Below are 23,257 nucleotides of genomic sequence, written 5' to 3' on the forward strand. Positions count from 1 at the left end.
TGTTTTCTTATGCACTGTACAATCTCAATAAATCAATTAATAGAACAACCATCAGATTAATCTATAATACAAGTAGCTGGCCAACTCACTCTATATTTAAACATGTCACAGATAATGATTTTATCACAAAAGTAAATCAAAACATAAACACACTGTAGTAGCTAACGTTTGCTAATGTTAGCCACCACAAGCTATTGGTCACGCCAGACCAAGTAAGTAGGGCTGTTTGATTATGGCAAAATCATAATCTTGATTATTTGGGTCAATAATTGATATCACGATTATTAAAAACGATTATCCATTTACTTTGAAAACATCCATTTATTGAAAAAAAACGTTTGAACAGTATGTTTTTAACCAACCCGGTCTCACAGTCTGCGGACAAATGACACGACTTTGCAAAGGCGTGCAATAGATACGCAGAAGTCCGATTTTGCGTGCATATGATACGCTGATATTGCACCTCAAACATTAAAACAAAGAGCTCTGTGGCTTCAGGCTTGATCGCCGTTCCAATGACAGTTTTAATGTTTGCGGTGCAATAAACAACACAGCAGCTTATTGGGTTATGGTTAGGGTTAAATAAATGGCAAAAGATATGTAGAAATGTAAGATACGTTCGTAATCGTAATTGTGATTAAAATACGATTAATTGATTAGCCCTACAAGTAAGGCTGCATGAGCAATATTGCTTTTCCACCGCTTATAAATGAAACATTTTGTTTTTGTTTGAGGTAGATTTAGTCAATTATGCCTTCAAATGTGACATAGTCCTGTGAGATGGACATGACTGATTGCAGTGCTGTTCTATCAGCTTGCATGCGTTTTAGCTAGTGGTATGAACCCCTAAAAGAGAATGACTGCTGTTTAATGGCAAAATATATTTAGCCAACAAGACAAATAACATCATGTACTGAATCATTATCTATTAAGCTGTACCTTTTACCTTTGGCACATACAGACGGTTTTCCAACCTCCCTAAATGATTATCCAAAGTGACCTTGTGTTGCTGCAGCAGCATGTTCTGTCCAGATGCCATGTCAGCACTGCAGTTGTTGACAGAGGTTTAGAGAGCGGCCATCTGACGGCTCGGTCCAATTACAAAAGTGCTTCCCAGACATTTGAAGTCTGTCGTAGCATGTGGTTGCAGATTTACATGTGGTAATTGTGATGATAGTGTTTTAATCATAATTAAGTCCACATGCATGAGTGGATGTGTAGAGCTCTAATGGGGTTGCTTTTTCATCAGATCGGAAAACTGGGGCAGTGTAGCTGCACAGGAGGGGGTGGAGGGGGGGGGGGGGGGTAACTGCTTGTTTGTGGAGACCTTTGGCTAATAAATACCTAGCGTGTTTCTCACTTTGGTTAGCTAGGAATTCTTTTGTTGAGACAGATGTAAGTGGTCGCTTCCTTTGAATTTCCTGTTGTTGAGGCGAGTCAACTGTCTCACTACAAATGTTCTTTCCGTCCACATCAGGAAAAGGAAACACTTCAATTGTCCCCGAGCCGCATGCCCATGTTCACCTCTGCATGAATGGCATACCTTCGCCCGGAGACATTCCTTGTGTTTGCCGACCCGGCTGCTTCACACACCGTGCGCATATCTGCTTACCGCTGTAAACAAAGGGAGATAGCGTTATCTGTGGGGATCTGTCAGCTGTACTTGGTCTGGTTCCCGCAGGAGAGATTTACTGTATGTTTAAGGGACTCAGGTTCCAGCCTTCAGGGATGCACTGGGATCTGTTTGGATCTTTGGGAGGGACATGTTTGTTCTCACTGCGGCAAACATCTCTCTGCAATGTGAGCTGCTTTTGGCTTGGTCAGCTGGATGTTTATTGACCTCCTTCCTCTCAGAAACACAACTCAGCAACTCATCCTGCAGACAGTAGCTCCCCACACACACAGATCGATCGTAAGCAGACGCCATTACAATCTAGCTGCATCTGGAAATACTCCGTGTGTTTGGCAGTAAATCAAACTTAATTCGAGCTCTTTTTATTGCAGTCTATTTCTGTTTCCCAAATAAAACAAAAAGAGCTGAGTTTGTGCAATATTTCCCCCCGTATTTCTTTGCCATTGTTTGTTGTGGGAACCACTTGTGTTTGACTGAATGTGAGAGATACAAAGCTATATTTACAATGTAGTTTTAACCTCAGGCATGTTTCCCTGCAGCTAAATACAGAGAGGAATTCAAACTCATCATCGACCGAATCGCTGCGGTGAAGTCAGAGAATGTGAGTGAACTATTTCAATACTATTAACTTTCGTGGAAAGAGCCCTGCTCCCGTTTGGTCTGTATTACTATGTCAACACCGTGGCATAAACATGTTTGCTGCTATTACGAGGTTCCTGTTAAACCGTCATTACTTAACAAGGAGTTCTCCAATCTTTGTTTTTTAAAAAAGAAACTCTTTGTACCCACTGGATTCCCCAGAGGGAGTGCAGCTGCAGTTTTCAGTTTCCTTGAAACTATTTTGATGACGTATTAAACAAATCAATGAAACGTTCATTCCATTGAACCCTTAAAACTAGTCATGCCACAATTTACGTGCAGTTAAAATACCCTGACGTGGATGTGGGCCGTCAAGCTGTACAGATGTGAAGTACGGCAGTTTCTATTTGAAAAAGTATGACGTTTTTCCTCCCAGAAAGTTCCATCACCTCTTTAGAAATTCTTTAAAATACGTCTTTCCTGTCATTGACGAATAAACATAATATATGCTTATGTGGATATTGTTCGATTACTGAAGTTTCACTAACACCTAAACAACAAAATATGATCGAATAAGCCAGTTAAACCAACATGAATGTGTCTTCACTGTGAACTTTTTGTATCTTTTCAAAATACATATTGTCCTAATTGCCTCTGTTTGTCTCAGGGTGAGAAGTATCTCGTCCTAAAGAAGAAGTACAGGCAGATGCTGCAGGATCGAGACGCCAGACTTCACGGGGTGGACGGAGATGCTCAGAGAGGTTCGAGTCCGGCCCGCGCTCCGGCTGCTGCTCAGTGGGACGCCTCGGACCCCTCCACTTCTTCTCATCAACAGAAGGACCCGCGGGACGAGCCCATGCTGTGTGGAGAGCAGGACGAGGCTGCAGAGGTGACCTTACAACCAGCTTCTATATCTCTAAACACAATAGATGATACGGGACAGCTTCATCCCACCGGCCATGAGACTGTTAGACACCTGCACTTATGAAAGAACATCCATAACATTCATCTGTTTGCAACTTATATCAATATATATGTCATAACTACACTGTAGCTATGCACACATGACAACAAAAGCCTTGAACCTTGAATCACAAACACCAATTGGGGCTCAAATACTAAATCTGCTCTCAGCCCAGCACACTGTGTTTACTCTTCCTCTGAAAGACGCATTTATTGCTAAACAAGGCCATCGTTGTTAGTGTCCTCTGCCTTTCCTCGACACTGCCTTGTGTCTGGGTCACGGAGGAACACTGGTACGTATCTAAGTGAGCCACTATGAAAGCACGGGGCGGTCAGAGGGCTTATGTCTTTACATAAAGGGCAGAGCTGTTTCAAACTAATGCACAGAAGCAAAGGGCGGTTTAATGCACCATAATCCTCTGGTAGTACTTCTACATATTGTTCCTGCTGTAAACTTGAGCATTTAATCATACATTTGAAAGATGAAATGTATTTTGTGCAGCTGTTTTAATGTACTTACACATTATTTGCTCAAACAGGCGTTAAATCCACATGTATCCATCACACCCAGAAGGTGCTGGCAAAGTGTCAGCTACATGTCCTCAGATCACACGTTTGGATCTGAGCGATATATATAGCACGTAAAGTCTGTTCTTGTGTTGGAACAGCAGACAGGAGCAGCCTCCATGCAGCACGCTGTTCTGCAACTTCCTGTCATCCAAATCCAGGAACCCTGCAACGAGGACGATGAGCTGGACAAAGATTCGGGGTCAAAGGTGACGATTTGGCAATGCTGGAATTGAGCTTATCCTTGCTTACATTACCGATGACTGTAGGAGTGGATGTTGTATTTTGTTTGAGTCTGAAGCTATGAAATACTTTAGCAGCTGGAAAAAGGCAGAGATACGACGCTGAGCTGTAGAGATGATCAAATAGTTCATCCACAAAAAGTTAAAGATCACCATTTTGCGCTCACATCTACGACAGCCGCCAAAGCTATCATTGTGAATGACAGATTTAAAGACAACAGGTAGGAGTTCTCCTAATTGTTTTAGTTGCCTTATACTCACAGAACTTGTAACAACACATTGCATGCACGCTGTGTTCAAGACGTCGTATTTGAAAAAAAATTGCAACGTTCTTTTGCCATACTTTAAACTATTAAAACACTGACAGGAAGCGCAGTTCATTTAAAATCACATACAAATATGATTTAGTAAAAGATGAATATCCCTAATTATACACACATATGATTACAAATAAGTGTGTGGCTGATCTCAAGTATATTTAATGTCACAATAACCAGTAAACTATGACCTATGAAAAGCCGACTGCACAGATACACCTCCCTGAACAACAGCTGCTGGACGAGCCCCCATGTGTTACGGCCCGGCTCATAGGCTGCAACAAAGATGGGAGACCAGACAAGCTAAGTGTAACAAAAGCATATTTATTTACAATCCCACAAAAACCAAAGGTCTTCAAGGAAACCTAATAAATGTGGAAGTCAGTTCTCAGTAATGATTGCGTGTATGGGTGTGTGAAGATGTGCAGGAACAAAGACAGAAGAGTGAGAGGGCAGTGTGGGTTGGTGTTGGCCTTTTATGTCGACGGCCCAGGTGTGGCTCATCAGGTTGATCCCCGGAAACACAAACAAGAGCCAGCAAGCAGAACACAAAGATAGAGACCCCTAGTGGAGTGGAGGGGGTCGTAACAGTGTGGAAACGAGTTAACAAGCCAAGAGAATAGTCAAAATAAGGATAACAGTTATAAATATATGGTTTCGATGACCATCTTCTGCCACTCAAAGTCATAACGATACAGTACGAATAGAGAATTGACCGAACCAGGTGGGAAGGGGAAAGAATGACCTAAAGATACTCAATGATCTAATCTGATGTAAATAGAGATTGTAACAACTTTTAGTTTGATATAATAGTGTTGAGTAACATCCACTTCAAATTCCATTCAAAAGAACATATTTGGACGAGTTGCTTTCTGAGTATTTGAGGTTATCTGACAGGGACGTGGGGGTACGTTAATAAACTGACCTACTTATATAATCATCATATTTCACAACTAGTTACGGTTTCATTTCAGGGCGGGTCTGTGAAATAGTTTATAGACATGTCAGATAAATAGCTGTTGGACTTTAGATTCATATCGAAAGGAACATTTACACAACACATGGTAAGATATCATTTTAGGGAACAATGACAAAGCAAATAACTGTTTTAGTGTCTGGTCATTCTCGGTTAAAACATAGAGAAGCTGTTGAAGTCTCCGGATGCAATATATTATAATACTCTTTATATTTCAACATAGGCTTCAAATCTTGTGGTGGAAAAAACTTTATTATGCAGCTCTGTTTGAACTGTTTATGAAGACACAGGGGCGTCAAACTCAAATACACAGTGGGCCAAAATAAACAAATGGGTTCTAGTCGAGGGCCGGACTGGTTCAATGTTTATTGCAAAATGTATTGAAATGAACTTATTGCACATATTAAACCTGGAACTAACAAAGCTTAAATTATTACCTATAAAAACAACATTAAATATTAAATAATCAGTTGCATTCATTTCTTATGGCTCTATCTGCAGAGTCATTTCTTATGATTACATTTGTCCACAGGCCAACAACAGCTTCAACAAAACTATTTCCCTCAAAGAACAAACAAACATGCCCTGTTGTCGTGAGAAACAAAGTGCAGAAGGAAACATCCATGTAACTCAGTGTGCTGCTCTGTGATGCTAGTTCAGATACTTGGCATCTCATCTTGGGTGCAAGTTCATCAATGTTTGGGGTCAGGCTCTGAGCTGAGGAGACCCTCAGGATGGAGTGAAGGTGTGCGTGCAATATACCGGCGGGCCAGATCTAATAGTAATTAGAAATTATCCCGCGGTCCGAAATTAAATCCACCAAGGTCCTGATTTGGCCCCCGGGCCTTGAGTTTGACACACGTGGTTTAAACCATTAACACTGTTTTAATTTCTTATTTTTGATTTAAACCTTTTTGTGTCGAAAGAGATGAACTAGCACTATAACTGTAAGCTAAGTGGACTTTAACTCACACTGTACATTTATATTTTATTTAATATTCCATTCCTTACACACTTAAAGTAAATCATATCCTGCTTTATATTGTGTTAACTGAAAGTTGATCCTTCAATACCGTTGTATTTGTCAGATGTGTATACCTTTTTTATCTTCACGGTCAACTCGCATATTTCCTACTTTTTAAATACTGTTTTATTTCTATTTTGAGATGTTTCGATTTTCTACACTTTTAATTTCTACTTGTGTGCAATGCCTTGTTTTTGATGCTGCTGCAATGCAAACATTTCCCAATATGGGATCAATAAAGTACATCTTATCTCATCTTAGTGGTAGCACCTAATGAAATTAAACACTATCATAATTCAATTCATTTAAATTCCGAAAAATATCATTAAAATGTGTTTCATTAAATGCGCTCAGAGGGAGAGCACCACCTGGACTGACATAACATTAAAAACAGAACATGATCTCATCATTTCACTGAGGAATTCACTCGTGCTTCCCTCCTTCAGCCACCAGGGGGAGCTAAGTAAATCACCCAGATGTGCACCCTGCAGTATGTTGAGCTGAGTGGGAGGAAGACCCATTGGGGGAGAATCAGCATCTAAATGAATCTCTCTGTTATGTTAACCAGCAACATGTTGGAACTCATTAGAAAGATAATAATCATTTGTGTCCATTAAAGACATTGAGATGCATCCCAGAGGAAGGTATGTGGCGCTCCTTGATGACAGGCGGAATATGTTGGAGTGTGTTAATACAGCAGCAGTATTCAGATTAGGTGTGTTTGCTTACGGTATTAGTCACACCATTGAAGTTTATATTCGGGACACCCAGTGTGGAGAGTTGCTTCATATTACACAAGCTACCGGGCGGGTTTTATAAACTATTCTTAATCACACACCTGAGGCTGGAGGCTTTAAAAGAGAAGGGGATTTATGACATCAGGAGGACTCTCTGGAGTGGAGCTGTGTGCAAAAGGGGGCACCAGCGTTTACTGTCTTAGGAAACTGTCCTATTTTCATCGAGTCAATTCTGTCTTTTTCACTAATGTCATGGTTTGGTGACCTGTCAGATCGTAAAGTGGTCCAGCAGACTGATTGGTGAGCCACAGCTAAACCTGGAGACCCTGGCTGTACCTCAGGCAGTTACAGCGGTTAACCAGCTCCATATTAGACGATGATGACTCCCACCCTCTGCACTCAGAATTCAAGCTTCTTCCTTCGGGCCGGAGGTTACTCGTCCTCGCTCCCAAAGAGTAGAACGAAGCGGTATACAAACAGTTTTATCCAAGCAACTATTGCACAAATTAACGCATCATAGTAGCGTCACACAGATGCCTATTTCTATTTATTTAATTTTGAATGTCCATGTTTGTACGAATGTTTTCCTTCTTTTCTTAAAAAGTTTTTGAAATATTTTGAGATTTGGTTGAGCAGGGTACACTTGAACTTTTTACTAGTCCTTTTATTAGAGATGTGTCTGTTGTTTGTGTTTTTAGTGTCAGGATGGATCCCTTGTCTTTTTCCCTGCAAACAGAATCTACCTACGGGTACAAATAAATAACCTGGACCTGAACCTGGGACAGATACCCTCAAGAAATAGAATAGAGAAAATGATTGTGTAAATATATCGGTAAGTTAAGTACAAATAAATTGCAGTACTTGCATGCAAAATACATTTTAAAGTATGTTTTTAAATAGTTTTCCATTATATAGTTTTTACTCTAGAAAGAAAGAGTCTATTTTGGAGTAAAACATGTGTCATGCTCATATATAACTTTGCCTTATCAGAAATGTTTTGGTGACTTTGGGAAAAACGATGACGTGATGCAAGATTTACAACAACATAAGAAAAGCCTAGCTTAGCTTAGCTTAGCTTAGCTTAGCTAGCGTGCTGATGTTAGCATTCAGCTCAGTCCAGCCTCACTCAGTTGGTAAAGATGCTGCAGACTCTTGTTTAAATATCCAACATTATAACTGTATATCTTACTTTGTTTAAAAACACAAGAAGAATCCTCCATGTTAAATGTCATTAGAGACCCTTTCTGCTTGTGGTCAGCTGATAATATTCGACACAATATTTACATTTCACTTGTTAGACACTTTTATCCAAAGTGACGGACATACTCAACACTGTGGGCAATCCCCACAGGAGCAATTTGGGGTGAAGTGTCTCAGGGACACACCGACATGCTGACTGCAGTGGGGTTTGAACCTGTGACCCCCTGATTCCAACACCAACGCACTAGTCCACTGCGCCACACGCCTCCATCTGATACCCCTTTACATTAAAAACTTTCTTCAAATGAGTTTAGGCTATTAAACATACATACAGTTTCCCTTCACTTCACTTCTCCTCTCCTCAGGCTCCACAATGTCAACTACAAGACAAACAAAAAGGGCTGTTCCAATCAGTTTTATTTATATAGCATTTTTTGATTTCTCTGTTTAAAATCAACCTTAATAGAAAATATAAGCGTCACCTTGAACGATGGAGAATTGGGTCATTTACAGTGTTTTCTGCCAATTCAAAGACCAGAGGAAATAGTCTAAAAATAAGGAACGATGAATCCACAATGAAAATAATAGTTGCAGCGCTAAAATATCATTAATGAAAAAAATCAAAGAGCTTTTCCATGCTGAACAGTTTTCTCTCTGTCTCTCTCAACCCCAAAAATGTTCTTGTGCCCGAGTGGAGTCGGCTGGATAAATACAATCGTCCACTTTCCATGTTCCTCACGCTGACGTGTGACAGTTTGAGCAAGACACTTGAAAGGCCACGAGTGTTTTAACATCGTGTCTCCGTAAGATCTGAGAACAATTTCCCGTCAAGTCGAAGGAAAAGAAACCCCCCCCCCCCCTCTCATAAATCAGCCAGTGACACTTTTATACACCGCTATACACTACGCTGCTGTTTCTACACTTTCACTTGGCCCCTTGATACTTAAAGGGTGACGCGGCCTGGCTGTTGGCGTGTTGTTTTTTTGGTTAATTGTTAATTGGATTGTTATTCATTACCCCGTATGTGTGAAAGCGGCACCTTTGTCTCGCTGCCTCATTACCCCTCGATCTGTCTGACACCCTTTGGTCTCGTCTCGTCAGCTGAGGAACATCACAGCTGTCTGGGGGTGGATGGAGAGTGTGTGTATTTGTGTCCGATGACGATGCTGTCTGATATAGTACATTATGACTGATATGTTACAGTTGACTTCCCGTCACCCCCTGAGTAACAGTCCTGTGTTTCTGTCTTTCAGTCCGAGTCAGAGCAGGACGAGGAGAGTACGGGCAGTATGGGATCGGCTGCTGTCGCTGTGAGTCCTTTTCCTTCCTCTGTTAAGGGTTTCCTAATGGGTTACAAATGGTTTGAGAAGTTAAAGGAAAAAGCTGATCATTGAAGTTTAGTCCTGGTAATCAACAATTCCCGGGGTGTCCCTACTCCTTCCTTTCTAACCAGAGGTGTGGATTTGACTCGAACTCCAGTCAGAAGTCGGAAAATCGTAAACAATTTGAATGAAAAAAGGCTTGTAACTTGACTTGGAATATAATATGAATGACTTGGGACCTAACTTGGAGTTGAGTCCACATCTCCTCAAATCCACGTTGTTTAGACCAATCCAATCATCATCCTAACCTAACAAGTTACAGGAAGAACCGATAAGAACTAAGTTACTGACTGCTTGTTCAAAGCAAATGCCAAAGATACATTTGTTTGTGTACTTGTTTGGGATTTCAAAGTATACGACTTGAGACTTGTCTCTCTTGACTTGGGTTTTGAGTGCTAAGACTTGAAAGTGACAAATGACTTTCAAAACAATGACGTGGTCCCAGCTCTGCTTTCAAACCAACAGCAGAAGTAAGAGTGTGAACTGCTGGACTCTGTGCAATGCATCATGGGAGTCTCCCTCTCTGTGTCAGTTGGCTGGGACTCACTCATTTGTAGGAAATGGATTATAGGCTTCAGCACGATCTATAGAGCACACAACAGGATGTGGACGGTAGGGTGGGTGTGTGTGTGTGTGTGTGTGTGTGTGTGTGTGTGTGTGTGTGTGTGTGTGTGTGTGTGTGTGTGTGTGTGTGTGTGTGTGTGTGTGTGTGTGTGTGTGTGTGTGTGTGTGTGTGTGTGTGTGTGTGTGTGTGTGTGTGTGTGTGTGTGTGTGTGACCTCACGCTCCTCTCTCTCTATGATAGCTGGATCCCATAGAGAAGGAGTGGATCTACTCGGCTGCAGGTGCTCGAGTCCCTGACCTCTCTCAGCTGCTCAGACAGGACCCCTCGCTGGCAAACAAGAAGGTAACCCCACGCTGGATTGGATCTTATGGTCAGCTGTCAAAAAGAATCCACATCCACACCACAAAGTCTGTGAAAGAAACAGGAGCAGTCAAATGATCAGAACGTTTTAAACAAACACCAAAACGTAGCCGTCTTATTTGAGATACTAAACAATTATGAAATGATCACAAATAAATGCTCCTGTGTCTCTGGAGGGAGCGCTGTGACCCACATGGTGAGGTTCAGAGACATGAGGCTAATTCTCCGGGACCATGCTAGCTTGCCATACTGTATTGTTAGAAGGTAGACAGTGGAAAACACATCAGACTGTCATCGACAACATGTGTAAAACTCTGCTGCAAAGACAACAACGTGTTGAATCGTTTTCATTTCATTTCAAACCTTGATTTATCCAGGTGTATCCCATTGAGAACATTGATCTCTTTTCCAAGGGAGACCTGCTCAAGTAGGTTCCACATGAAACATAAAAGCATAAACAGAACAACAAACAGGACATCATACAGCATCATTATAGGGATTACAATTTACATAACTATCCACATGAGCAGGTACCAACAGCTTCCGATTGAGTAGCATCCAACCGAGCTTTAAAAACATTTAGTGAAACCAGATTGCTCAGTTTCCATTTCATTGCAGAATATTCCAAGACAGTGGAGCTGCACATCTAAATGCTATCAATATTTGAATCAACCTGGTGCATTTCTTTGCTCCATCTTCTCTATTTGACAACACTTTTGAATATTTAGTTGTAATCAAGGGAATTGCACTCTTTTCAAACAGGGGAAACGACGTGTATATGTCCTTTTCTGCTCAAATATATCCATTAAAATACTTACAACAATGTAAAACCACATCTACAGCCTGTCCATGATTGGACCCTACAGTCCTGAACATCGTCACAGTTCACAAACATAATTCAACTCAACCGTTACCTATTATCCCTTCACTCCTAAACCACAAGAGACATTTTTACCGACATGTCAGGTGTGTTAACTTTAAATTGAACCTCCGAATAAACCGTTTTAGATATCCAGCTGAAACCTTTTCTGTATTTTCCAAGTTAAGGCCCTATTCTACAGAAGAACCAAAAGATCATTTGACTTCTACGTCTGCCTCAAGTGCCAAACCGTTAATTGTACTTTCAAATACTTCAAGAACCATCGTGGTTTCATTCCAGTGCTGAACGCTGATTTGTCAAAAGCAACTTAAAGTGGACCTATCATGCTATATTTGAATAATATAGTGTAGGGCCATACCTATATAAGGCATATTTATAATTTTTATTTTTCAAAATACCAAACAGATCATGCATTTTAGCCATTCCTCATTTCGCTCAATTTAACACTGTCTTTGCATGGGCTGATTCTGTGAGAACAGCACCATCTACAGGCCTGGCATATGTACTACAGCGTCTCCAGCGCTTTCCAACGGCAATGTCCGTGGCTGTCTCTTCCTGATTGGTGGAGTTGGCCCATTAGCCGTAGCGCCACTTCTGTGACGTCATAGAAGTGTTCAAATCTGGATCAGTCTGTCTCAGATCCGTTGCAGCCCCTTTTTAAGAGATTTGGGTACGGAGGAAAATAGAGAGGGTTGTGTTTTCTGACACTTGGTGAGTTCCCTGGAACACCGGGGACACACATTCATGTATAAAAGACGTACAAAAATGCATTTTGCATGATAGGTCCCCTTTAAGTACAGCTTTATCCATCGTGTAGGAAAGTGTTGGGTGTCTCTAAAGTCAGGATCACCTTCTATTGATATGAAACACGGTTAGGGATTGCCGTCCCAACTCCTCGACAGATAGAGAATGTGACAGAGAAAACTAGACAGTGGATAAGATAAGCTGGAGAAAAAAAACGTTAAGCTTATCATTTTGCGTCGGGACACCGAGTCGAACAACGTCAAACCCTCACCGGGTCGTTGCTACTGTGTTGGAGGAGCTTTCAGCCTCCTTTCATTACGTCCATTCAAACAGCAGCGTCATGCAACAGCACATCGAGAACAACACGCCGCTGAGTCGTGTGTGAACATTACATTTGTCCAAAGTCGTTTTTAAAAAAAAAAAGGTTTGTCATTGCTCTAATTTGCCTAATCTTTATGTAAACAGGCTTTTAAAGGGATGCTCTGCAGATTTCCAATCAGCCCTGTGTCCCATAGTGTGTTATGGTGATGTCACCGTGTTAACAGATCCCAACCATCTCTTTGTTGGATCAAAACTGGTCATAACAATAGCCAAAACCATGCACGTAAGATCTGAGTTGTAATAAACCGTTATTTTTTCTTCAATATTACCCAAATTACAACGGAAACAAACGAATAAAAGGTACTATTTAAAAAAAAAAAACCTCAATGTTTCATGCGGTTGGATAAATGGTGTCACTAACGTTTGTTTTTTTGTCTTTTTTTGGGTTGTGGAACCAGGACTTCACCTCTGTGAGTACTCAATATGGCTAAAGACTGCATGTAGCATGTAGCATGTAGCATGTAGCATGTTGTGGTTTAGATGTTGTTATATATATATGCAGTTCGCTTTGTGTCACATTACTTTTCTCTGACTTAAACCTTCTTATTTTCTCCCTTTGACTCGCTCTGGCTCCCGACTCCGTTACCATGACCATCCTTCTCAGGGGGTAAGTTTCAATAGTGTGCAATAACTCCAAACACCTACGGTAACCAGCTGGAAAAACTAATTTAACTTGCATTAAATCTGATTATCCTCTCATCTCTCCATCTGTGATTGTGTAGTCCAGAATGCGATACTCGCTGTGTTTTTCTTGTATAACTTTCACAAGCTCATTCTGCCGGGACCTTTCCCCTTCATAGTGCTTTGAGAACCCTGTGTTAAAACATCCAGATCATGCATTTCAAAGGTCCACTATCAAAAGGATTATGAAAGATAGCTTTTTAGCTCCTGTGCCCCCCTGACAACCCAAATCCTTTTATTTGTCTCCCTGTGCGCTTAAGAGATTTCAGCTCATGTTTGTTGTCCCTCCCCTTGTGTCACAGTTCTCACACTGTCCTGCGGCCGAGGCAGACCACCTTCTAAGAGCGGCCCTAAGCCTCTGCCATCCCCACCCGGACAAGATAGCATGGCCGCCATTGAAGTGTAGGCAGATTAAGGAGAGTCTTAATGCCCCACAAAGACTTCACCCACTTAAAGATAATCTGAAAGTAATAGAGCAGGCTGGGATTAATTGTAGAACAATGCTGGTTGTGTCCCTGTGAAGGTGCTAAGTCCCCCTCAGGCGTCTTTGATGTTCCCTTTAGCCCTCAGCCTTTCCCTGTTCTGCAGAGGTGGATCCAGAGATAGCGTACCTACGCTCATGAGAACCAAGGCTTCAAAACCTGGAGTTTTTACTTTTGTATCTGCATGTCCTTAGTGTGGCACCGTGTCCCTAGCTCCTCTCCAACTTTGCATTTCTACGGTTTTATTTCAGTGTTTGTTTATATTTTTAAACGTGTTTTATTGTTTAATGTCTTACATATTATGTTGCGTTGTTGGAGGAGCCTGAGACTTCAGATTTGCACTGCCATAAAACAGTGTTAAGAAGTTAAGCGTACCAAACACCAGCCTCTAAAAATCACATGTTTGACAAGGACTGAAGGGATTACTCTTCATCCCGGGAGGACTTAAGTGTTTCCTGTTCTGACCAAATGTTTGTTGGGATCAGGTGGTTCAAACAGCCGTTTAGAAAGGTTGCTTCAAAGTGAACACAGTACCGAACCATAATCACAATACTGCCCTTTTCACCTAAAGAACATCGCCCTCCCTCTCCTTCACCGCCCCCTGAAACTCTCATCCATGCCTTCATTACATCCAGACGTAGTTACTGCTGCAGCATTCTTTATGGTTCCCCTGCAAGCATCCTCCAACTCTGTCTGCACGCTCACTTCCACCCGACCTGACCACATCCCCCCTAGCCAATCAAACACCAGATTGACTTCGAGATATACAGAGGCGAAGTCCCTCCCCTTCCGGTGGACCTCCATGGGACCTTATTAAGAAAAAAGTATGCATTGAAGTCAATGGAGAGAGAACGATTATCTTTCGATCCCGTTGCCATGAATTACACACATGATGTTTGTCAATTTAAAAGATAATTTTGCAGGTACAAAAAAAGAAATGTGTCGTGAAAATCTGAAGTAATACTTTTTTTGTGTGAAACCGCTCAATGAACTACATCTCCCGTCTCGCACCACACACCAAGATGGCCGTCACGTTGGGACATTTCACCTCTTTCTTTCAGAATGAGGCGGAAAGTATTAAAAGAGGTGAAAATCACTCCAAGTCTGGGCATGTTGAGAGCTGTACACACACACAAGGGGAGTTAGTCGGTTCCGTGAGAGCCAGCAAGCGGGACCGGGATTCTGGGATTTGTAGTCTTTCTAGTTGCGTCATTTCCATAGTTTTATATTTCAACAGTTTTACGACAAACTGTGACTTTTTTGACATGGAAATGATTTTGTAAGATTGACAAACATCATATGTGTAATTCGTGGCACAATTCAAACGGGATCGAAAGATAATCTTTTTCTCCGCATTGACTTCAATTCATACTTTTTCCGAAATAAGGTCCCATGGAGGTCCACCGGAAGGGGAGGGACTTCGCCTCTCTATTACTCACCACCTACAAAGCCTTCAACAAGTCCATCACATTCAAAGTGCCAACAAAGTTTCCTTCAATCCATCAAAGTTCATTTATACAGCCCAATATCACACATGTGTCTCAGGGGGCTTTAGAGTTTGTACAGAATAGGACACCCTCGGTCCTTAGACCCTCACATGGGACGAGGAAAAGCCTCCAAAGGAACCCCTCAGCAAATGGGACAAAATGGAAGAAACCCGAACAGACGTGTAGTAGATAGTCGTGTCTACATTAAAAAGATAATACATTAAGCACATAGACACTCTCACAAGCTTCAAAAAAGCCCTTAAAACTCACCTGTCAACCTAAAGTCCTCTAACCCCCCCCCCCTTTTTGACTCAGGACTGTTTGATTTGTTCTTGTATTAAAGAGTCTTCAAGCAGTGGGAAAAGTGCTCAATAAATATGATGTATTATTATTAGAACACCCACATCTCACCTAAGTTAAAAAGCTCTTACTCCAATTCAACTCAAAGGAGCTTTATTGGCATGACCGTATCAACAGCATAGTATTCCCAAAGCATTCTGTACAAGTTACTACAACAACAAAAAACCACTATCTCTTTCCTAACTCTTTCTCTCTATTTCCTTTTCTCCTCGTGGACCCCGTTTCCCGCTGGGACCGACTTCCTCTGCCACACAGTTTGTAAGTACATCATTCTCCCATCACTCCTCTCTGCCTTCCTCCACATCAAGTGTCACAGGTCATTGTTGAAGTGAGCGTCTCTCTGGCCAACACTTCCCTCGGTGGGGGACTGGTGGGACGTCCTGAGTGATTGGACAGGTGGAGGCACCCCCGCGGGCAGGAAGAGGAACGAGCAGCGCAGGAAGGGAAGACGCTGCATCCTGTCCGTCCTCGTCCATCACCCCCGCCCGCCGGGAGACCCGCCGAGCCGCCTGTCAAACGGCCCTCTGCTCAATCTGTCTTAACGCGTGACAGGGGACAGACAAAAGAGATGGAGATACTCCAGCCAGACAGCATCCATCACAATCTGTCTCTCAGACGCCTGACACGCAGAGCTGGAGCTACCCATCGCTCCCTTCAGGGGACACAAGCAGACATGTTCGTCTGGCCAGCTGTTGGACAGGCTTGTTGTGCAACGATTAGCACAATTAGCGTCGTAGCCTCTAAACACAAAAGGACCTGTGTGCTGTGTTGAGCCCTCTCGTGTTTGAGCATCGTTGCATTCGAGTCACAGAGCCTAACATCTGTTTCTGCGCTGAATAAACGAACGCTGATGTCGTTTATCAACACTTACAGCTGGGGTGAGGGCACTTGCAGACTCCTTAAAGACGTTTTTAACCTTCGGGTTGAAAAAGGGAATTCCTTCTGTCCCCAAAGAAACCCCCCAACATGCTTCTGGTTCAAACAAAGACATTGGGTCATTTCAAAGTGCTTTTTAGTTTGAATATTAGGGGAAAGTTGCTCAAGTTAACATATCGTTCTACACATATGGTTTTTAGAGCCTTTGAGGATTTTGGATACACTTGTAGAAGTTTGTTCAATGACTTTCTGCGTGTTTCAAAGATCGCCAGTGCAGATGTTTTGAGTGAATTAGATGTAATGCTAACACAGGCAAAAACTAAGGCTATCCATACATTCTGTGTCAGCAAACACTCTCCAAATCAAACTATGCTAGCTATGCTATAAAAGCCTGGACTGTTTTGAACACATTTAGTTTTTCTGACTTTAAGACCCAGACAGAAAGATTTTTCGTAAGGATATCAATTAAAAAAACGTAATGGGTAAAAAGACGTGTTTGAATGTTTCCTTATATATAAATACTTTTATTTTATTTTATACATTTGATTCATAACAACATTTTAGATGGAAACCCCCATCTTAACAAAATGTATCTCCTCCAATCAGAAATTAATAAATCAATAAATGTAGTTATACGGTTTGCATCCACCCAGTCAGTGTGTAAGTAAAGGGTCACTGTGTGATTCCCTGTGTTAAGGGTCAGACTCAGAAACACTGGAGGCAGTAACTCAAACATCTGCAGCGACGCTGGGCTCTCACCTGCTGATAGCCCATAATTACACAGCTTAAAGGCTGCGGAGATCACAGCTCCACTCCAACAGGTGGATGTGGTTTGCGATGTGTGTTTTCAGTGTGTGTTCCTACATACATCTGTCTATTATTTCCACACACATCTTAGCGTGCGGGTGTATCTCTGAGTGTTGGGGCCCGTGTTTCCTGACGTGTGCTGACAGTAGTGCTGATGTCTGGGTGGGTCTCCGCTCTGCAGGTCACACTAACATCATCAATCTTCCCCCCGCTGACAGGCCCCCCAACTGTGGGCACAGGGCTGTGTTGTTTTGTAATTAGGCTCTGTTAGATGGCAGGAAACCATCTCTCTATCCCTCCTTCTCCCCATCCCTCCATCCGTCCACTCCCCTCCGTGCACAGCTGGCCCCTCTGCACTCACACGGCCAATAGGAGGCCGCGCTGCTTAGACAACTTGTAATGATGATACAGCAATTACCATGCCTGACAACACTGCAGAATATTGTAGGAGAAGTGTGTTTTTTAAATGACTCCTTTCTTCTGTCTGCACACAGACGGCTCTGCACTGGGCCGCCAAACATGGCAACCAGGACATGGCGGCTCTGGTGGCTAACGCAGGCGCTGACGTCAACACCAAATCAGTGAGTCTAATTTGAGATTTATTTTAAAGGGGCACTCCTGAAATGTAGTATTGGACATTGAAGGCTACATTTAAATTTAAATTGCGATGACCTGAGTTACCTTACATAATACATTACAATTACATATTACAATTAATACATTAGGGTTTTTTAGGCAGAGATGAAACAGTCATAATTCAAGCAAAGATATCAAGACATTTAGTCACACCGGTCAAGCTCCGAAAAACCTATATCCTACATTTCCCACAATGCAACTCGATATTTTTCAAATAGGGCCATTGAGTCACATACCTGCCTCTGTTCCACTGGTTTCTGCAATCTCTCATTAAGCATTTATTTGATCAACTACAACGTGTAAGCGTGCAGAAAACTACAAACCCCATTACTTTTTCCAGCACAGATACTAACAACGTTTTCTTTATCCCTTTAATTCAACAATTTACTTTTGAAGTCATTGTTTTGCTTTCCAAAAACTCTTACAGCGTTCAGTCATCTCATATAGACAATATACTTGTCTCTTATTGACGTGTAACATACATTCATCTAGAGCAGGGGTGTCAAACTCAATTTCTTTGCAGGGCACATCAGCATTATGGTTGCACTCAAAGGGCCGGTTGTCACTTTAAGACTATATATCAAAATACATATATAAATATTTAATATATATAAAATAATGTATTATATGACATTATTGCCTCTTGATTGGATTATTATCGGATAGGGTAATAACTTCATAATTAACTACGTCTGAAAGCAGAAGTCTAGAGCAAATCATTGCAAGTCTCTTCACTGAGAATGTTACAAAATGATTTAAAAAAAATCTAATTCTGAAAAAAGGCAATTTCTAAGAAAAAATGAATATTTTGAAGAAAATAATTCAAATTCGGAGTAAAAAACTTGTTCTGAGAAAAAAAGTCAAATTCTGAGAAAAAAGTCAAATTTGAGATGCATTGTGGGACATGTAGTTTATTGGCAATGTGCTTCTGTAAATCGGCATGTAACCGTATAATAAACATATTATATTCTTTGCAAGCTCTTGATGGGCCGCATAACATGAAGTCGCGGGCCGGATTTGGCCCCCGGGCCTTGAGTTTGACACCCCTGATCTAGGGCTTATGGGAAATAGAGTTCATTAAATGCTGCAAAAAACTGAAAAAGTAAGGTTTTACTTGTTTGACATATTTCAAGGCTCTATGACTAGAACGTTTTATTATTTGTATAATTAAAATATATTTTGGATTTGCTTCCTTTTCACCCTTTATGCCGATTTTTTTTTAAACGTGCTTATATATCTCACATTTCAGAACTTTAGCACTCTCTGTGATACATTAACTGAACTCAGATCAGTGGAGAGCCCCTTTAAGGTCAAATGTTGTCACTGTGCAATATCACTGATTAACTCCTTCTTTCTTCTGGCTCGCAGCATGTGAGTATCCGGGGTTTAATCAGGAGGTGATGGTATGTACAGTAAGTACAGTAAGTTGTTTGGTTTGAATAGAAAACAACAGCATCATGGCCGCTGGTCTGTCCCTCCTCCTCCTCCTCCTCCTCCTCCTCCTCCTCCTCCGTGATGTAATGCTAAAAGCTCCAGCTGTGTAAATGTATCACAGCTCGTGTTGTGGGGAGTACTCCTCTAATAAATCAAGTCATGTCATGTTAATTGTTTCCCAAAACAGTGCGTCTATGTGCCAGCATGCACAACTCTGCAATTTCCAGAGAATTACCCAGCAATTATGTTTTTATCATTATCTTATGTTTCCATAACCTTTGCTAATTTCTATATTTCTCTCCACGCTGTTTTCATTGGCTGCCTCTCGGGCCTGGGAACCTCTAGGGGGTAGGTACTAAACTCTTCCAGCACTTTGCCACAGTAACGACCCCTGAACTCACATACACACATTTTGAACCCCCCCTTTCAAGTGACAATGACATCACTGTTACCTTGAAGAAAAGAGAGGAACTCTACAACACATGTTTTGCCAGCTTTTCCATTGTCTTACTCTTGTTTTGGTTCTGCAGGGATACACACCTTTACACATCGCAGCGTTACACGGTCATCGGCACATCCTAGAACTTCTCATCGTGACGTACGGTAAGACATTTGATTTTGACACAGCCATTAATAGCAATGTTGCACAATCTTCAAATTGAGATGGATTAAATCATTTGAGTTACTACATGAACGATTCTTATGTCGCATATTTTAAATGAACATGATGAAACTATTTAAGCATCTTTATTCAACTCTAATTGAAAGTAAACTCCGGTGGGTCATGGGTTGTTTCTTAAAGCTTAAAGAGCAAGGTGTCATTAAATTAGCCTCTCTGATTCCCCTTGGCTAACAGGCATCTTTTTCTCTTTCGCTCTGATCAGGGGCCAAAGAAAACTTAAGGGACTACAGCGGCCATCTTGCCGGCCATTATCTGAACATCAGAGAACCCGAGGGTCCGGAGGAAGAGTGCGAGCTTCGTGAGTGCCCCCTCATTTTGCTACTACAATTAAATGACCCAAAAATAGCTTTCAATATTTCTAATGGTTTCCAAGAGCAGCTGCATTTATGTATTTCTTTGAATAAGTTGTTATACTTCTGTTTGGCTTTCCCTAGAGGATCTTGTCATTTGGTTTGAAGAGACATTTTTGGGTATCCAAATATAAAACAATTGACTTTTCGTGAACCTAGAACACACTGTCTAAGCGTTCAGTTCAAAAGGCCTTGAATAACTTGATTGAAACGATTGAGACCACGAACTTGTTAGGATCATCTTTACTGTGGAAATAAATCAAGTTTGAAGTTTCATTTTTTCATTGACTTCTATAAAACTCACTGCACGTTGAAGCTGGAGCTCGCCACTTCTCTCTAACCTTTGAAATCATCTTCCTTCTGATCTCAGAGTTTCAAGTCACTCAAGCCAGGGAACGAAACAGGAACAGGAAGTTGGCGTCGTTGTTTCACTCCAAAAAGAGGTGGGGCTCAGCGGAGGAGCTGGCTCCGATCGAGGAGGAGCGGACGGCGTCTCACCAGCTCAACCTGCCTGCCTTCAGACCCCGGAAGTTCTCACGCTGAGAGGAAGACAAACCAGGAACCCTTTCTGCTCATAACCAGCTGATGCCTACATGCATATATATCAGATATCGCAAACTAGTTGTTTCATTCTACATATTCAACAAAGTCTGGAGATGCCAAAACATCCCCCTTTTTAAGTGCCATTCAAAGTCTGTTTCCGGGGCAACAGTTACAAAAACAACTCGTGGCAACAGATCAGATCCACTTTGATGACACAGAGTTCACAGTTATTCTCAGAAAATGTTCAAAAGAGAACTTACAAATGTTCCTATTCCACAGCTACACACAAATATACTCGTGTGAATGTGTGTCAACAAACAGTTCATAACGTTACAGACACGCTCGCTCCCACAGAAGCTTATCATTGAAGTGGAGATGTAACCCTAACCCAGGGGATGCTTTACTTCTATGTGTATTTGAAATATGTATGCCTACCTTAAAAGTATTTCTTGAAGCCTTTACACTTGAAGGAATGTTGCTTTACGCCTTAACATTTCAAATGAGCTCAGGCCATGTTCATCGCTTTAGCTCGTCGTTGACCTCTGATTGTGTTCAAGTGAGCAACTCTTGTAAAGCTGCTGCAGAGCCACTATGTCAAGTATACTTTGTCACCGAGTGGCGCCGAAGGACTGTTTAAATGTCGATGAGGTCGTATATTTGAAATAGCGGCTCCGCAGACGGTTTGCTCGACATTGAGAAACGGCCGCTGACTCACTTTCACTCTGTGAGGAATTAAAGGGAAAGGTGTCCTATGTTCTAATAAACAGATGAAAGCTTTGAATGGGAGCACGCTGGTGGTTTGTCTGTTTGGCTTACTACGTTGTTATGTTCTCGACGCTATGCTGAACATCCAGAACTATCTACGAGGTGTCAGACTGATTTAACACAGCAGTATGGTATTCAAATCAACTGGCTGAAACACTAGAAGCCATTTTTATTTATTGAACTACTTTTTCCTACAATTAATTTGCAAGGAAATGTTCTAAAATATGAATCTTAGAGAAATACTCTCTAAAGGAAAGTCAATACCAACAGTAAGAAGTACATACTCTGTAGTCCTCCCTAATCATTTAAGCACACTCCCTAAAGTCAATACAACATCTGTACTGGAGCCAGATGCTTCTTGGAAGGAAGCACGAGTCTCAAAGGTAACAGTTTGCTTTGCAGAATGTTTGGCCACTAGTGTTTCAATGAGTAGTAGTTAGTGGGCTTAAACAAACAGAACCATCAGTGTGTTTCTTTCAATCAGAGACCTCCCAGGTGACCAGGAAGAGGAAATGTTCATCACTAAGGCTAACACAGACTGCAGTTGTGATTGGTTGTCAGCTGCCTTCTGTCTGCTCCTCAGTGTGTTTGCCGTGAAGCAGGAAGCATGTCGCCGCTGTCGTCGCTCAAGAGGTTTTCTGCTGATAAGAGTGTTTTGCCCGTTGCAGTTTGAGCAGATAATCTGATTGATAATCTGATAAACTCTTTTGTCAGAGAGGTGATTGTCACAGGACTGTTCTTTATTGATGCCCCCCCCCCCCCTCCTCCTCCCCCCCTGCATTTAAAGTGCTGCATTAACTTTTGCTACGGAAATCAGTGGGTTCTGAATTCTTCTGCATTTCCACACGTTTTCATCGGTTGTAAAAAAAAAACAGGTATTTGTTTCTAATTTGGTGCCATAAGTGTAACATCTAAAACTGCCTCCATTACATCTTTTGCACAATATTTATATGATGAAGTTATTTTGAAATAAACTGTATTTTATATCCGGGATTTTTATTTCAGTGCCTTTTTATATTTGTATGCATTAACTTCAATGATTAGATTTAGATAGAGCTAGCCATAGGAGAAATGTGGCTTGGGCATCGTAGTCATAGATACAGAACAGAGATCACATATCACATGGCAAAGAAACAAACAGGTACAGAACTTTCCCTATTGCACATTGAATTCTCTCCATAATACTGAGAGACTGGGCTTCTTCTTCTCTCCTTATACGAAGCGGAGAAGAAGAACAACTTCTTTCTCTCGACACAATAACCCCGGTTTCTTAAGCTGCCTTTGATCTTACTTTACCTACCTGACTTTGCGGGCTACAGATGGAGTAAATATGGCTCCCTCTAACTCTCCATACGGCTTTAGACCTTAATTCCTGATTAGCTGAAAAGGGCAGCACTTGCTTCTGGGTCTTGGATATCAGACGACACAGAGGCAAGTGTTTTTGTGCTTCATTTTTGAAGCGAGGATGTTTGGGGGATAAGAGGGAGTTTCTGTAATAGATACTTATCTTACTGCCCTCAAGCCCCTCAAACAAAGTCCCCCTCTGAAGAGATTATAACCCAGGGAGGGCACATTAACTCTAATCCCATGCTTTGAGGCCTCGCA

At 41.6% G+C, this 23,257-nt stretch overlaps 1 protein-coding gene across 1 annotated transcript; it reads left to right on the forward strand.

The window, feature by feature from the left end:
• Positions 1 to 1,534: 1,534 nt before the first annotated feature.
• On the forward strand, positions 1,535 to 22,638 carry LOC307038089 (uncharacterized protein; the record flags this gene model as incomplete). Its single annotated transcript, XM_079679385.1, has 12 exons — positions 1,535 to 1,693; positions 1,855 to 1,912; positions 2,173 to 2,234; positions 2,880 to 3,101; positions 3,844 to 3,951; positions 9,492 to 9,548; positions 10,425 to 10,613; positions 15,764 to 15,817; positions 17,737 to 17,823; positions 19,843 to 19,915; positions 20,197 to 20,292; positions 20,715 to 22,638. 12 exons carry the CDS (start codon positions 1,535 to 1,537, stop codon positions 20,885 to 20,887), a joined length of 1,338 nt encoding a protein of 445 aa, XP_079535511.1. The 3' UTR covers positions 20,888 to 22,638.
• Between the last annotated feature and the right edge of the window lie 619 nt (positions 22,639 to 23,257).

This window comes from Notothenia rossii, assembly GCF_949606895.1.
Source record: "Notothenia rossii genome assembly, chromosome: 4".
Classification (NCBI taxonomy): domain Eukaryota; kingdom Metazoa; phylum Chordata; class Actinopteri; order Perciformes; family Nototheniidae; genus Notothenia; species Notothenia rossii.